At 51.8% G+C, this 15,089-nt stretch overlaps 1 protein-coding gene across 1 annotated transcript in view; it reads left to right on the top strand.

The window, feature by feature from the left end:
• The window catches only part of WBSCR16 (Williams-Beuren syndrome chromosome region 16), a 40,515-nt gene extending 36,342 nt beyond the window's left edge, over window positions 1–4,173 (top strand). The window contains exon 11 of the mRNA XM_008592287.1: window positions 4,001–4,173. Coding sequence (XP_008590509.1) covers window positions 4,001–4,078 — 78 coding nt within the window. The 3' untranslated portion in view covers window positions 4,079–4,173. The remainder of the gene's footprint in view (window positions 1–4,000) is intronic.
• The last annotated feature ends 10,916 nt before the right edge of the window (window positions 4,174–15,089 follow it).

Genomic DNA, 15,089 nt, shown 5'->3' with positions numbered 1-15,089 from the left:
AGTGGAAAAAAAAAAAAAAAAAAAAAAGAATGAAACTGTTCTCTTACAACCAGGATTTCTTGCCAGTCATACAAATTAGGCCCTGGGAAAATGTGGGCTTGGTTATTCCTGTCAACCTCCCTTACAGTAAATATCCTTTGATGGGAAAATGGGATTATGCAATGAATAGAAAATTTCTTCTCATGAGGAAAATCATCTATGCTCTTCTCAGTCAAGAAGTTATGCCAAATACATTTAAAAGCCCCAAAATTATACTTTTAGAGATTTAGAAAAAAAGTCAGCCTTTTTTTTAGTAGTAAAGACTCCCTTTTCAAGTGTCTATATCTACCTTTATATTTTCCCCATTATTAAATTTTTCAAGCATACACAAAAGTACATGAAATATAAATGTTAAGCCTATTAAATCATTGTGAAATGAACATCCATATAACCACCCAGCCAAGAAATAGATCGTTGCTAGCACTCCAGATCCCCAGCGATGGCCCTTTCCTGATGGTGACCCCTTACCCCTTTCCCCCTCCTCTAGGAGTAACCACTATTCTGACCAGGGTGAGAACTAGGGTAAGGCATTTAAGGCACTGACCTCAGGCACAAAATTTGAGGTGGTGCCAAAAAAACACAATAATCAAGATAAATACAATTTTAACACAATATTTTAGAAAATCATAGTGCAAAAATTCAAAATGAGCAAAATACCAAAATTTAAAATAAAAGCAGACTAACTTGATTGAAATTCTCTACTTTGCTTTGCCTCATACTTTTACTCTGAGTTGAGTTAGTATCTCTAAACTGTATAGCTTTAATTTGCCTGTTTTTGAAATCTATATAAATAAAATCAAACTTCATACACTTTGTGTACATTTGGCTTCTTTCATCCATTTTTAAAACCTATATAAATAAAATCATACTTTACGCATTTTGTGTATGTTTGGCTTCTTTAATCCAAATTTTTTTTTTTGAGGCTGGCTGGTATGGGGATCCAAACCCTGTTTTTAAAAATTATAGGTGATTTTTATTTTTTAAAATACTGTATTTTCTAATTAATCTTCAGTGGGGGATATATTACATCATTTAAAAAGTATTCTAGAAAGAAACAAAAAAGAGTAAAGCTTAGTTGTAGCTCATATAGTCATACTAACTATTCTTAGGCTTACGGAACTTGAGCTTTTCTGACAGTATTTGGGCCCAAGAAGTGGCATCTGAGCCACCTGATTCAAATCTCTTCTTCTAGAAGCTTTTCAGGACATGTTTTCCTGCTTCACATTGATACTCATCACTCAGAGAGGTTCAGTGACTTGTTCAAGGTTACACATGTAAGTCAGAGGCGGATCAACATTCACACACAGATACGTCTGACTTTTAAAGACAATGGACTTTTCACTGTGGCCCGCCTCTGTCACAGCCTTAAGCTGGAGACTGAGGACCCAGCTGAGGAGAGAAGGCAGCGTGCAAGGTATGGAACATTGGGCCAGGTGTCGTCCCCCTCCACAGCGCGCACCTGTGGATGCTGACTGGGGGTTGAAGGGGCTTGCTGACGTCTCATGGCCACTAAGTGGGGTGGGTACAGTTTGAACGGGGGCCTCTGCCTGCAGACTGTGCTTTCCTCTCATGGTGTGCCCCTCTGCTGAGCACAGCTGGGAAACCCTCTGACTTTTTGCCACTTCCTTGTATGCCGCCTCAGTAGCCCAGGTCCTAGGTGGCCTGACAGGGTGGGAGAGAAGTGCGTTTTAGAAGCTGGTACCTGAGCTGATGGGGCCCACTGTGCGGCCAAGTGGGGCAGCAGCGGCCGGCCACTCACAGCCCTGGGTCCGTGCTCCTGGCCGCCCTCCTCTGTCTCTCACCTGGTGGCATTTGTTTTAGGGACTTGTAATTGTGGAAAGAGATGTTCCCCAAATGATTCTCCACAAACTTGAGAGTCACTCAGGCCGTATGTGGTTCTGGTTTTTAGAACTGTTTCCCTTTGCAGCAATGTTGCAAGTGTCAGTTGGTTTAGATAGAAACTCCTAACCTTGACTAGGAAAAAAATAAAGCATGGCTAAGGGCAGTCTTCTCTGGACACGGCTCAGAGGCTGTGTGACATTGTGTGAGCTGCTCGCTGGGGGAGCAGAGCCTCGGGGAGCCGCCTGCCACTCCCCAGCCCGGGCTGGGAAGCCAGGCCCTCATCTGAGGCCAGCCTCGGCAGAGACTGTCGTCCTGTGGGTGAACTCAGGCCGAGGGGTTTACTCCACTTTGGCTCTAATGGCCAGAGCACTTGGGGAACAGGGACATAGGTGCTTAAGTGCGCGGGTGGCCTCAGGTGAGCAAGGAGAGTGACGCTGTCCCTGGGCAAGGTAAATACAACACTAATGGCTTGTGCAGGTTGCTAAGAGTCATCTGGGCCTGGTCACCACAGAGGCAGCTTGTCTCTTCTGTTCCTGTGGCCAGCTGGAACGCTCTGTGCATTGTTACCTGCCGTTGCGATTACCTGGGGGCACTGGTTCCTGTTTGTTTAGTGATTTTTGCAGTAGTTTCTGCCGAAGACATTTGTTTAGGGAGGAAGGGAAGGGCAGCCTGACTTGGTTATTAGCTTCCATTTGCCTGTGGCCGGAAGTCCCTAATGGTCTGGTCTCCCAGCCGTAGGCTCAGAGCTCCTGGGGTTGGCGCCTGCTGCCTCTGTGCTTTTAGGCCAGGCCATCTGGCCTAGGCGTTTCTCCTCTTAAGCTCAGTAAACTCCAAGGCTGTTACAGATCACCTTTCCAGCTGTCACACTGACCAGCTGACAGCTGCCACCCGGGAAGGATGGTGGGATTTGGATGTGGTCAGGAGAGCAAGCATCAGCGTCCTGGCAAGGCTCTGAGGGGCGAGCCATACAGGGACACAGCCCTAACAATCGTCATGTAAGAAAGAACGAGACTTGCATCTGCTGCTCTTTGCATAAAGAACCTCCGGAAGGATACCAATAAGCCAATTAAAAGTGGTTTCCAGTTCAGAAGAAGGTGGGGACTGGGGCAGATGATGACAGAGATGGTAGTAAAGGTATTTAATACCTTATTATTCTTTCTCACTCAGTGTCCTTTCACACTGCAGCCATGTGAGTGCATTGCCTATTCATAGTAGTTGTAAACAAGGAAGAGAAAGTGAGGTGTCCCTCTCCCGGAGGGCTGGTGTGGCTGTGGCTTGGGAACACCCGGCACTGTCTGGGGTGTCCATTTCCAAGGCACGGCTTCAGAGCAGCGAGCACACAGGTTGTGCCCTGCTGTGGAATGAGGCTGTCTTCTTGCTGCTTCAAGGGCTGGGCCTTCCTGTGATGACATGTTGTCAGCCCAGACGGCAGTGTTGTCAGGGCCCCTAGCAAGGTCCTGGTGTCTTCTTAGACACTGCAGATACTCCTCCCAGAGGGTGGCCGTGTGTCTGGAGCTGGGGTCGATGGATAAAGTGATTGAAGACACTGGGCCAGTGGGGCCTGCTTCCCAAAAGGGGCCTACAAGGTGAGAGAAAGGGTCTCCTAAGCTGCTCTGGTGAGCCCTGGTGGTGAGCCCTAGGAAAGGTCTCTGCACACCTGGCTTGGTTTACAGACAATGAGCGCCCCAGGAGGCCAGGCCCGGGTCGCACCACCTAGGGAGTGTAGGTGGTGGCGAGTAGTGGCGGGCTCTGTAGAAGCAGGCAGGGAGCCTGGCAGGTCACACTTGGTTGGGTGGAGCTGATGTGGAATGGGTGTGTTCCAGGACAATGCACAGAAGCCTGTGTTCTTGCCCAGCATGGCCTCTGAGGGGTGGGCGTGAACAGTAGTGGCTGCCATTGACTGGGCAGGGAGTCGGAATGGCCTTTTAAATGTGATCACACTGAATTGTCCTAACAGGCCCAGTGGGTAGGTATACACAACCCCCTTCCAGGGAAGAAGCCAGGGCTCAGAGAATTTAAGTAACCTACAAGAGGCGGGGCCAGGTTGGGCCACCTCCCAAGCCTGTCTGCCTCCCAGCCAACCGTTTCCCCTCATGGTGTGCTGGGTCTTATTTTTCAGGTGACGATGCCTGGGGAGCCTGTGGATGTGGCATGTGGCGTGGATCATATGGTGACCCTGGCCAAGTCATTCATCTGAATCTCCTCCCTGACCTGTGCAAGTCTGGCCCTGGCGCCTTGGCGCCACTTGTACTGCTCAGCAGAGACAGGTTCTTGCACGGTGGTCCAGGAGCACCAGGATTCTTTGTAGAGTGTGGTGCTTGCTCCTGAATCCCTTCACATGGACATACTGAGTGTCTCGGGGTTGTGGTCCCATCTCCAGTGAAGAAAGAGACCTGCGGCATTTAGCACAGGACGGCTGCCCTCAGCGGGCTGAGCTCCCAAGGAGTCCCAGGGCTGTTGAGGCCCAGGAAGGGGAGGGTACAGATAATTCCCACATTTCGACTCTGTCCGAGTAACACGTGGGTGGCTTCTGGTGTCACGTCTGGCCCAAGAAACTTGTCTTAGGAAAGTTCATCTCTCATGGTGTGCCATTTTATTTGATCCTCAAAGGTGGCCGACAACAGGCAGTGCTCAGGAGGGCCTCCGTCTCCCTCTGTTGTGGCAGGTCTCTGGGTGTGCATCTGGGCAGGCTGTGCGCGGGTCTCCAGCTGAGCGAGCAGCCTGAAGTACCTTGCGCTTACTCCACGTGCAGCCACCAGCATGCACCAGCTGCCACCCCGTGGAGCCTTGTAACCATTCTCACTGCCTGGCATGGAAAATTTGGGAAGCCCCCTCAGGAGAAGACCGAGGCCAAATTCTTGTGGTCTGAACACACCCGCAAAAGCTTGGCTGGAGTGCCAGCCTTGGAGAGGAAAGATGCAGAAATTGTGAAAAACATTGGATTTAGTAACGTAATTTGTCCTTTCCTTTAAAAACATCTTTTAAAAATCTCTTTTGGAATAAAGTCTATTTTCTGCCTTTTGATTTTTAAGCACTGAAGAGGTCTTTTAAAAAATTTACTTGCTCATTTAGAGATTAGATTTTAAAAACAAGACTTTTGAGAAAGAGGCAAATAGAAGCCAGTGAAAAATACTTTAGAAGACAGTCCTACTTGAAAAAGGTTTTCTGAACAGATTCTACTCCCACAGCGCAGTTGGGAGAAAAGAGCCGGTACTCCTGTCACAGCCCGGGCTTTCGTGCCCCCCCTGCCTGCACCCTGTTCCCTCGTGGGTACCAGGTACTGTGCATCACACTGGGTCACCGGCTGACAAACCCGTGCCTCCTGAAGCTCACATTCTAGGGAGGGAAACAGCTGTAAGCAAGTGAAATACAAAGTACACGAGATGGCTGCGTGGGCTGTGGAGAAAGGCAAAGCAGGAAAAGAGGACGGAGATGTTAGGAAGATTGCTCTTGAAAGCAGAATGGTCACCCAGCAGGGGATGTCCTTGCTGTGACCTGAGGCCTTAGAACAGGCCAGTTGGGTGCCTTACTCCATTACTGCAGCTGTGAGGGTCCCTCACCTGGGCTGTGAGGACCACTCTTAGGTTTGCTTTTAGGTTTATCCCAGTAAAGTTTTCCTTAAACTTGAAGTAGAAATTGGAAACCATGTGTCACTTTCCTCCCTGGAACTCCTGGTTAGGTCCGGTCTGCAGTGGCCTGGCAGTGAAGAGTGGTTACCCCTCATTGAAAGAGCCACGTTGGTTTACAGACAGTGCCCCAAGAGGCCAGGCCGGGGACACGCCAGCTCGGGACAGTAGGTGATGGTGGGTGGTGGTGGGCTCTGTAGAAGTGAGTTTTCTTTTCTTTGTTTTTGTAAAGATGACCGTTAAGGGGATCTTAACCCTTGACTTGGTGTTGTCAGTGCCACGCTTTCCCAAATGAGCTAACTGGTCATCTCTATATAGGGATCCGAACCCATGGCCTTGGTGTTATCAGCACCACACTCTCCCAAGTGAGCCATGGGCTGGCCCTAGAAGTGTTTTCTAAACCCCACCCAGTGGTAGACAAGATACACACCAATATTGAACTCAGCCTTGTGCATTGCACCCAGTGTAAAATAAGGTGTGTCCCTGGGTTTGTCTTAAAACCGTTTCTTCCAGCCAGGCTTGCTCTGCGCGGCCAGGCAGCTTTGTGGGTCATGAGGGCTGCTAGTGGTAGCTCCCCTGCCACGGACCAGGCCCTCTCCCCACTTGTCACCTGTGCTCATGTCTTAGCATTTGTCCCTAATTCCCCAGCCTCTCCCAGCACTGGACACACACATGCATAGAAACCCTGCCATGCCATTAGCTCAGTTGCTATGATTTACCATTTTTTTCCTGTGAAAAGTCAGCATTTGCAAGCTGCAGTCTCCTCTATTTTTAGTGAGTGTGTGAAGGACACCCTGGAGGAAGTGAGCCATGTGGCATCTCCAGTGTGTCCTCTGGTCATTCTCTCTTACACTCAGACTCTGTCCATTAATCTACATTGGGGTCAGCAGCCAAGGCCAGAGAGGAGCCTGAGTGGAAGGTGCTGTATGTCCAGTTATCAGCCACTTGGCAGCCACCACCACTCCCTTGATGGAGAGTCATTCCCAAAGTGCATGGGTTTCAGTCTTCTGTCCTCTTAGCCCCTGCCAGTTGTGCAGGCCACTGCTCCACGATGACTTCTGGGGCAGGGGATGGCTCTTACTGGCATGAAAAACTTTAAATGAGCTTACAAAAGCCTGCCATTCTTGCAAGGTTGTCAGTCTCACTGGGATGCTATCAAGACTTCTGGTTTCTTGACTATGTGGCTGGTCCATATGTACCCTAGTTCAGGACAGACTCATTTACTTACTGTGTTCTGGGTGACAAAGTCGAGTCCTGCGCAAGATGCAGTAGAGAGAACACCTTGACTTGGCCCAGCAGCTCGCAGCCTGTGGCCGAGTGCCCAGCACTGCACTTGGCCAGGGCCAGAGTGCAGGATGCAGTTATGAGGATTCTTCCCTCCTGGTCCCAGCACCTGAAGGGGGTCCAGCTGCCCCTCCTGAACAGCGGTGGGAGTTGCTGGATCTGTTAGGGCCGTTCTCCCTGCAGTCCATAGCATTGCCCCAGCTTATCTGTGCAGCCTGACACGACGCACCCTTTCAAATGGCCTTGGGGATGGCACCCAGCACTGGCACAGCCGAGGTGGCCTGCCCTGCCCGTGATTGTGCATCAGGAACCTCTCCCCTGGCCTGACGATGGTCCCCTTGCTGTTATCTCTCCCAGGTGCAGTACCCAGCCACCCTCAGAGACTCATCTTCACCAATCAAGGGATTCCAAACTGGCACACCAACCTTGATATTTAACGTGGAGACAGCAGCAGCCCCAATTCAGCTTGTGCTGGAGACAATGTGTGGGGTCCCTCTAGCAGTCCCTCAGATCTGGGGTCACCCTGAGGTGCATACTCAACAGTCAAGTTTAAATGGATAAACCCAGATGCTGTTGTCACCTCAAACCAGGAGTCAGCTGTCTTGCTAGGGAGGCAAACAGGTGGGGTATAGCTGGTGGGGGCGGGGGGGAGGCTCATGGTAAGGACCAGAGAAACGACTTGCTCTTGCTTCGGTGGTGGGTGGCAGCTGACCCTCATTCCAATGGGAGAATACTGATGAAGGAAAGGATTGGTCGGCTATGTCCTCCTGAGCCCCTGCTGGACTCCAGGGCCTGTTGGGTGCTGGGGGGTGAGGTGGGGAGAGGATGCTGCATCTGCTCCAGCTGCACCTCGGGCGGCCTGTCTCGGATTTGTCTGTCTCACAGGGAGGACATCAAGATGAGGCCACCTGCCCTGCAGAGCAGCCAATGAAACTGTTTGTAGTAGGAACTTTGGGATTCCTTTGGGCAGATTCTACCTTTAACCCCTGGATTCTCAACCCTGGCTGGACAGTACTGTACAAGAGAATCATCTGGAGAACTTTTTCAAATTATATACCACATTTTGTTCATTTATTCATTAGTTGATGGACATTTGGGTTGGTTCTACTTTTACTACTTTGAATAATATATAAGTTTTAGGTTGGTCCAGTTTTTTATTTTTGAATATTTCTGTCCAAGTTTTAGTGTGAAGGTAAGTTTTCAGTTTTCATGGATATATACCTAGGAGTGGAAGGAAGTGCTGGGTCATTTGTTTAGTTCTCTAAGCTTTGACGCCTGTATCATTTAATTCTCAACACACACTGCAAGTTCCAAGATACCGACTGTTTACTCCCCTGAATGCAGCTTGGGCTGTTCCCTGTGGGCTGGTTGGAGGCTCTCTGCCCGAGTCCCTGCATTCCTGCTTCACGCTGGGACCCCTGGGCACCCAGCACTCAGCAGGGCTGAATGATGTGAGTGGGAGATGGGCCCTGGGTCTGGCTGATGGCTGCCAGAGTCCCTGCTGGCTCTGCTCAGGTAGATGCAGCTCTTGGAGAAGTGTCCCAAGCGTGATGCTCTGTCCCTGCCCTTGGCGAGGTGATCACCTGCTCGTTCTTCCCTCTGTCTTATTGTTCCTTTTCTATGCTACCCTTCACTGTGTCCACAGGAACCTTAACAGCCAAGAATGGTCGGAACAATCACCTTCCTTTCTTGGCTGTCCTTTACACCATGCATCCAGACCTGTTGCTTTTTCTACCACATTACTTTTTTTAAAAAAATCAAGGCATAAGTCATAACATGAGGCCATTCTACAGTGTATATAGTTCAGTGGTTTTTAGCATCCTGTGTTGTGCAACCGTCAGCATGATTCCAACCCACACATTCCCTTTCGGTGCTTGTTTTTTTCTAGCTTTCTTTACCATCAGGAGCTACCCGCCCCCCTCCCTTGGATGAAGCCACATAATGAAACCAGGGAAGGCGAAGTAACCTAAGATAATGCCCTTTCCTTCTGCCGCCTTTGCTTGCTTCTGTTAATTTTTGAGAGAAGTTGCAGGGCCTTTAAAACTATATTGAAGGGCTGGCTGGTTAGCTCAGTTGGTTAGAGTGCGGCGTTGTAAGACCACGGTCAGGAGTTTGGACCCCCGCACCGGCCAGCCACCATAAAGCTATATTGAAACCAAGACTGGCTGAATGAGACTCTGAATCATGGCAGGGGTAGAGTCCTGGCATGGGCGAAAGCTCCCCAGGGGATTCTCGTGTGCAGCTGGGGTTGAGAACCCTGCCAAGTAGAAGCCAAAGCTGCACTGCAGGAGGAACTATACCCTCTTGAGGGAGGGAGGCATATTTTTTAAAAAAGAAGCCAAAGCTGCACTGCAGGAGGAACTATACCCTCTTGAGGGAGGGAGGCATATTTTTTTAAAAATTTTAATTTAATTTTAGTTTGTCAATATACAATGTGGTTGATTATTGTGGCCAATTACCAAAACCTCCCTCCCTCCTCCCTCTCCCCCTCCCACCCAACAATGTCCTTTCTGTATGCTTGTGTCAACTTCAAGGAATTGTAATAGGGAGGGAGGCAATTTAATGATTCCAAGGGGCTGGCTGGACAACGGCCAGCCGTGTCCATCCAGGACAGGTCCTGCCACCCCGACTCTGCCATGAGAATGCTCAGGAGAAGTCCTGTTAGCCAGCCCAGGTCCTCTCCTGGGAACTGAGGCTGGACACTGGCCCTGGACACCCTGTTTCCTTCCTTGTCTCATGCATATTCTATGATGTATAACCCACTATTCAGATGCTAAGTTTGACCTCTCTTGTGGAGAAGTCCTCAGTCTGAAGGCTTTAGCCCTTGTGTTTCATCTCCGCTTTTCTTTGCCTTTGCTGTTTCGTCTGCTTGGGTCCCTCTGGTCTTACCAAGCTCAACCCTCATGTTCTTGCTGTTGGAAGTCTTTCTCCTACTGCTGGGCAGTTGGCCATTCCCTAGTCCCAGAGTATAGCACCCCTGTGTCGTCTGTCCTAAGACCACACCCTGTCATGGCTCATTCTGTGTCTCTACACCTCCTAGACAGGGAGCAACCCAGGTGCAGGGGCCATGAAGCTCACCTGGGTCCCCAGCACCCAGCGCAAGTGGATGTGAGTGAGCAGTGGAAATTGAGGTTCTGGAGGCTGTGTAACTGTTTTGAGAGTTCTGGGGCAATCCCAGCTCCGGGGGGACATCCGAAGGACTGAGCAGGGAGGACCTTGTCTGTGGACCCCAGAAAGAAAAGCCTTCATAGCAGCCAGAACTCTCCTGGGCTCAGGGTGGGGAGAGGATATTGTCCTGTTTTTACCCCCTTCCATCTCCAGGGCCTCTTTTCCTGTGGGCCACGGGTGAGTGTGGGTGGGCATGCGAGTGGGCAGAGTCGAGTGCTAAGACAGGTATAGGTCTTCAGCCCTGCCCTGCTCACACCTGCCCTCCATGGAAAATACAAGAGAGGAGCAGAGTGAAGGATATCCCAGGTCCAGAACGTTCTGGTCTCAAGCCCATCATTTTCTTGCCTGGGCAGCTACAGGATACCCGCTACCAAGAGGAAACGAGCCAAAAGCAAGTGCCTGTGGGAGGGGTGCAGGGTGTGGCGTGCCACTCCCACTCCCAGGATATCTTGTCTGGAGGTGTTGGCTCCTGGGCTTCTAGCACCAAGGAACCCTTCCTGGGGCTGTGACATCCACAGCAGAGCTCCAGGCTTGGGGCAGAGGCCCTGTGGGCCAGAATCCAACGCCTGATCCTCCACCACCACTGGTGAGGCCCTGTCCAGATCCATGGGCTCCCTGAGTCCTGGGCCTGTGTCTACCAGAGATCTGGGGAGCAATGGTGGGCACAGTTGCCAGTCTCCAAGATGGCCCAAGTGATTGTCACCTCCTGGTTCCCACCCCTTTGTGCAGTCTCCCCCAAGTCAAATCAGAGTTGAACTGCATGACGGCAGAGTATGATGGCAAAGGCATATGAGTTCTCAGGCTTCTACCATGGACTCTTCAATCCCTTGCTCTGGGGGAAGCCAGGCACAACACTGTGAGGATACTCAAGCAGCCTGTGGGGAGACCCACATGGAGAGAAACTGAGGCCTCCCACCAACAGCCAGGCCCGACTTGCCAGCCGTGTGAACTAACCACCTGGGAAGTAGGTCCTGTCCTTACCTGAGAGCAGCCAACTGCACCCAGACACTAAGCCAGAACTGCTCAGCCTAACTGCTCCTGAATTCCTGACCCACAGATGTTGCGACATATAATGATCATTTTCAGCCACTAAGTTCTGTGGCAACATGTTATGCAGTATCGGGTAACTCATGCACCGCGTCTCGCTCTGGGGGCTGTTTCTCCAATTCTGGGTGTTCTGTCCCCTCCAGCCCCTGGCCTGTGTCCCCGATCACAGTATGGAGAAAGGGAAAGAGATGAGACGTGGCCCTGCGTGGATCAGCACAAAATCAGACAGCCGTCAGCCAACACTGTGTTTTCTCTTCATTTTAATTAACACTTTACAAAGTACAAAATATACTGTCTTTTTGCGGGGGACATTAGGTACTTTTTTCTCTCCATCATACAGTACATGAATCTCGAGGGTTTTGTGTTTCTTCAACAAAGTAAATAAGCGTGAGGGCCCTGGGGTAGTGCAGGGCTGCCAGTTCTCCCCTTCACCCAGACCTTGGGACTGATGACGTGCCACTGCTACTGCTGGTGACCCAGGCACGGCATGACAGGTGGGGGCCAGAGCAGGCCGTGGGCACAAGGCCCCTGCCCCTCCCCAAGATGAGGCTCTGAGCAGGGCAGAGGCCCTGCAGAACCCACGTGCACCCACCTCCACGCACCCCATCTCAGGATAACGGAAATGAGTTTGGCATAGCGCAAGAGAAGGACTTGGAATTCTTTCCTTGGTAGCCCCCTACTGTTTTGGAGCCAACCTTGCTCAACTCCTTCTGGACCACTTTTTGAATATAGGTAAACTGAGGCAGTGGAAAGGAAAACATATTGGGCTTGGCCTATCTTGGGACTTGAATTGGGCCTGCTTTTCATTCCCTCTCAGGGTCTCCCAACTTTGCTGGATGCTCTTCCAGGATGAGCCCCAGTGGGTGAGGAGCACCAGCCCTCACCACCTTGCTCTGTGAACACTGCCTTCAGACTGGATGCTTTTGAGGAGTCCACATGGACAGGTCTAGCCCCTTCAGACTGGCTGTGTGTGCTGTCAGGCCTCTGAGGCACAGAACCCCTGCTGGGGACACCTCTGTGTGTCACAGAGTTGTTTTAACAAGTTGAGTGGGGGAGAGGCTGTCTTACCAGGACAACCTGATCCTAACCTGGAGCTGGGGCTTGCATTCAAGTATGCCACCCACCACCCAATCACCCCTGAACACACGCTACTGAAGACTCGAAATACTGAATAAGCCAGTCCCTTAGCTCAGATCTGGGCTCTGCACATGTGCATGCACACACACACTCGTGTATAACACACACACTCACACATACATGTGTATCTAGAAACACGCACAGAACAGCGTACTGACTCCCAGGGCAGGGGGCTGCCCCGCACTTCTGACTCTCACAGACTCCCCTCCCCTTCTACCAAGAGCCACAAAATCCTCACCACCAGGCTGCCACACATGCTGTGGCCCAGGCCACTCCTGTGCCATCAGCCCAAGGACAACCTCAGCCCACCACTGCTCCAGCCAACAGCTCCCACCTTTACCTTCCCAAGGAGAGTGGCCTTCAAGGAGGGCCTGCAGAGCAAAGCTGGGGCCACAGCCCCCCCCACACCTCCTCCTACAATCTGTGGAAAGGGGCACAGGGACAACTGGGCTTGTCCTTTTGCTGCTTCTAATTTGCTAATGAAAGCAGGCAAGCTGGGATGAGCTCCAAGATGCAGGGAGTTATCCAGCCACAGCAGGCTCAACTGCCCCCAGGACAACTTGGCCACACCTGACCATGCTGCTCTGTGGCACTGACCCCTGTCAGCCATGGTGGCTGTGACCCTCCAGGCCTACCCGCCCTGAGCAGTCTCTAGCTGGTGTCCTTTCACTGTTGGAGACTGACCTCATCCTCACCCAAGCTGTTCATCAAGCTGACTGCCCCATCCAGTGCTCCTGGCCCCGCTCCCGGGGCCTCTGCTCCTGGTGGGCACGGATGTTGCAGGGTGTTGTCCCCCACCCTCCTTCCCACCCCCCACGCTTCATTCAGGAAGTGGCCTCAAAAATTCCTCAGTTGCAGGGCTGGAGTGCTCCCCAAAAGTCCCCTCTTGTGGCTGGGGCTAGGAAGAGCCCTACTGTCCTGACATCCAGATCTACAGGCTCGGAAAGATGGCCCAGGGTGACTTTGGACCCCTAAAGGCCTGCCTGGGAGATGTGGCCGGGGGCCTGGGGATCATCTCTGAAGATCATTGGACAAATGGTGTCCCGTCCCTCCTGACTGCTGCGGCATCCTCTGATGCCTCAGAGGGGAAATGCCCCACTAAACCAATCTTCCTCCTGCTGGACACCAGTCACCACGGCCATGCTACCTGATGGGGGTGGCCATGATGGGCATCTCTGGGTCACCTGGCTCCTTCATTCCCCACCACGGCCTGCTGCCTAGGGTAGGTGGGAGGAGGAGAATGCTGGTGGTTTGGGAGGCTCTGGGCTCCCCTGAATCTTGGTGGGGAGAGGCCACTGGGGTCGGGGCTGCAGGTGTCTCCAGCTCAGATGCATGCCCTGGGCTGAGGACAGTGGTGTGGGCAGTACCTTGCCTCTCAGGGGGCTCTGGAGGAAGAGGGTACAGAACTGGTAATGTCTGTGTCTTCACTGAAGCAGGACTGAGGGCTGAGGGAGAAAGGAATTTCCTGGGAACGAGGGAGCCCATGCCAAGGGATGGGCCCCAAAGATGCAGATCTTTACCACTGGCGGGAAGGGTGGTCACTGCATCCCCTCTTCTTGGGCTCTTATCAGTCTGTGGGTACAGGGATGGGTGAGTGATGGGGGCAGGGTGGCGTTTAGATGGAGCTTTTCTTAGTGGCGGGAAGGGTGGTCACTGCATCCCCTCTTCTTGGGCTCTTATCAGTCTGTGGGTACAGGCATGGGTGAGTGATGGGGGCAGGGTGGCGTTTAGATGGAGCTTTTCTTAGCAGAGAGGCACACAGAAGCACACAGAGGCAAAGATGCACTCATGCAACCCAGTGGCAGCTCTGCCTGCCTGCCTGTGTTGGAGACTGTGGGGTGAAAAGCCCACCTTCCTTCCCCTCCACCTACCTCATCAGCCGGAGCCAAGAGAACCCCAGCTGCCAGCTGGACACATTGCTCAGGCTGCCTCTGAGGCTGGGGCACAGGATGGACACCGAACGGTTGGGCAGGGAGGCTGAGGTCTGGAGAGACCCTCACACCCAGCAAACCAGGAGATGGCTGGGGGCATGGGAAAAGGACACGTGCCAGGGATGGCCATTAGGAAAACTGCTCATATCCCCCTCTAAGAGCTGTGGAGACCAAACCATGACTATGCTACACACAGAACACAAGAGAAGCTTCTTCACACAAGCAGGATGGGAATGGGAAAAATAAGTGGCCCACTGTAGCCAAAAAGTGGGGCCCCCAGGGGCAGCTCCCACCAAGGGGGCTGGAAACACAACCTCAGCTCAGAGTTGTGCCCTTGCCTCAACCCCTCCCCAGACACAACATCAAGGTCATACGTGCTTTTCTCAGTTGGACGGGGCCAGTCCCCAGGAAGAGACCTGGGAAAAGAACCTGAGATTTCTAAGCTTGCAGGTTTAAAAAAAAAAAAAAAGAAAGAAAGAAATCAGGTAAGCCGCCAGCATAAAAACCACCATCAGAGAGACCCCGGACAGACAGCTGGTAGTGGGACCCATCCAGCTGGCCCAGGTCTTCAGCGTGAGAACACCAGGGAGGGGCCGTTCTGGTAAAAAGCAAGAAATGCTGACTCCACCTCCCTTGGCACCAACATCTGCCCACATAAGACAAGGGTGTCCAGGGGCCTTGGCTGTGGAAACGGGAGCGGAACCACCACCACCCCCCAGGAGACCCTCGACACCTGTCCCAGGTTGCAGACCCCTTGTGATGCTGGTTTTATTTTCTCTCAAGTCAGGTCTAAGGGATCCACTCGGCGTCTCCAGTAATCGTATTGCCTATATACTTGAATTAAAAATATATGGTGGCTCAAAACGTGCCTGTATGCATGGCAGACACAACGGGGCGGAGGCCCTCAGCCCACAGGCGCGCACACAGTGGGGTCTGTGCCCACGGGCTGCGCACACAGTATATATTAACATATATATTGCTCAAGTATATATGCTATTTACAGTATATACCTCTA

The sequence above is a fragment of the Galeopterus variegatus genome, unplaced genomic scaffold, assembly GCF_000696425.1.
Source record: "Galeopterus variegatus unplaced genomic scaffold, G_variegatus-3.0.2 Scaffold7736, whole genome shotgun sequence".
Classification (NCBI taxonomy): domain Eukaryota; kingdom Metazoa; phylum Chordata; class Mammalia; order Dermoptera; family Cynocephalidae; genus Galeopterus; species Galeopterus variegatus.
Note: the sequence above shows the minus strand (reverse complement) of the source record. Positions and strands in the feature narration are given on the sequence as shown.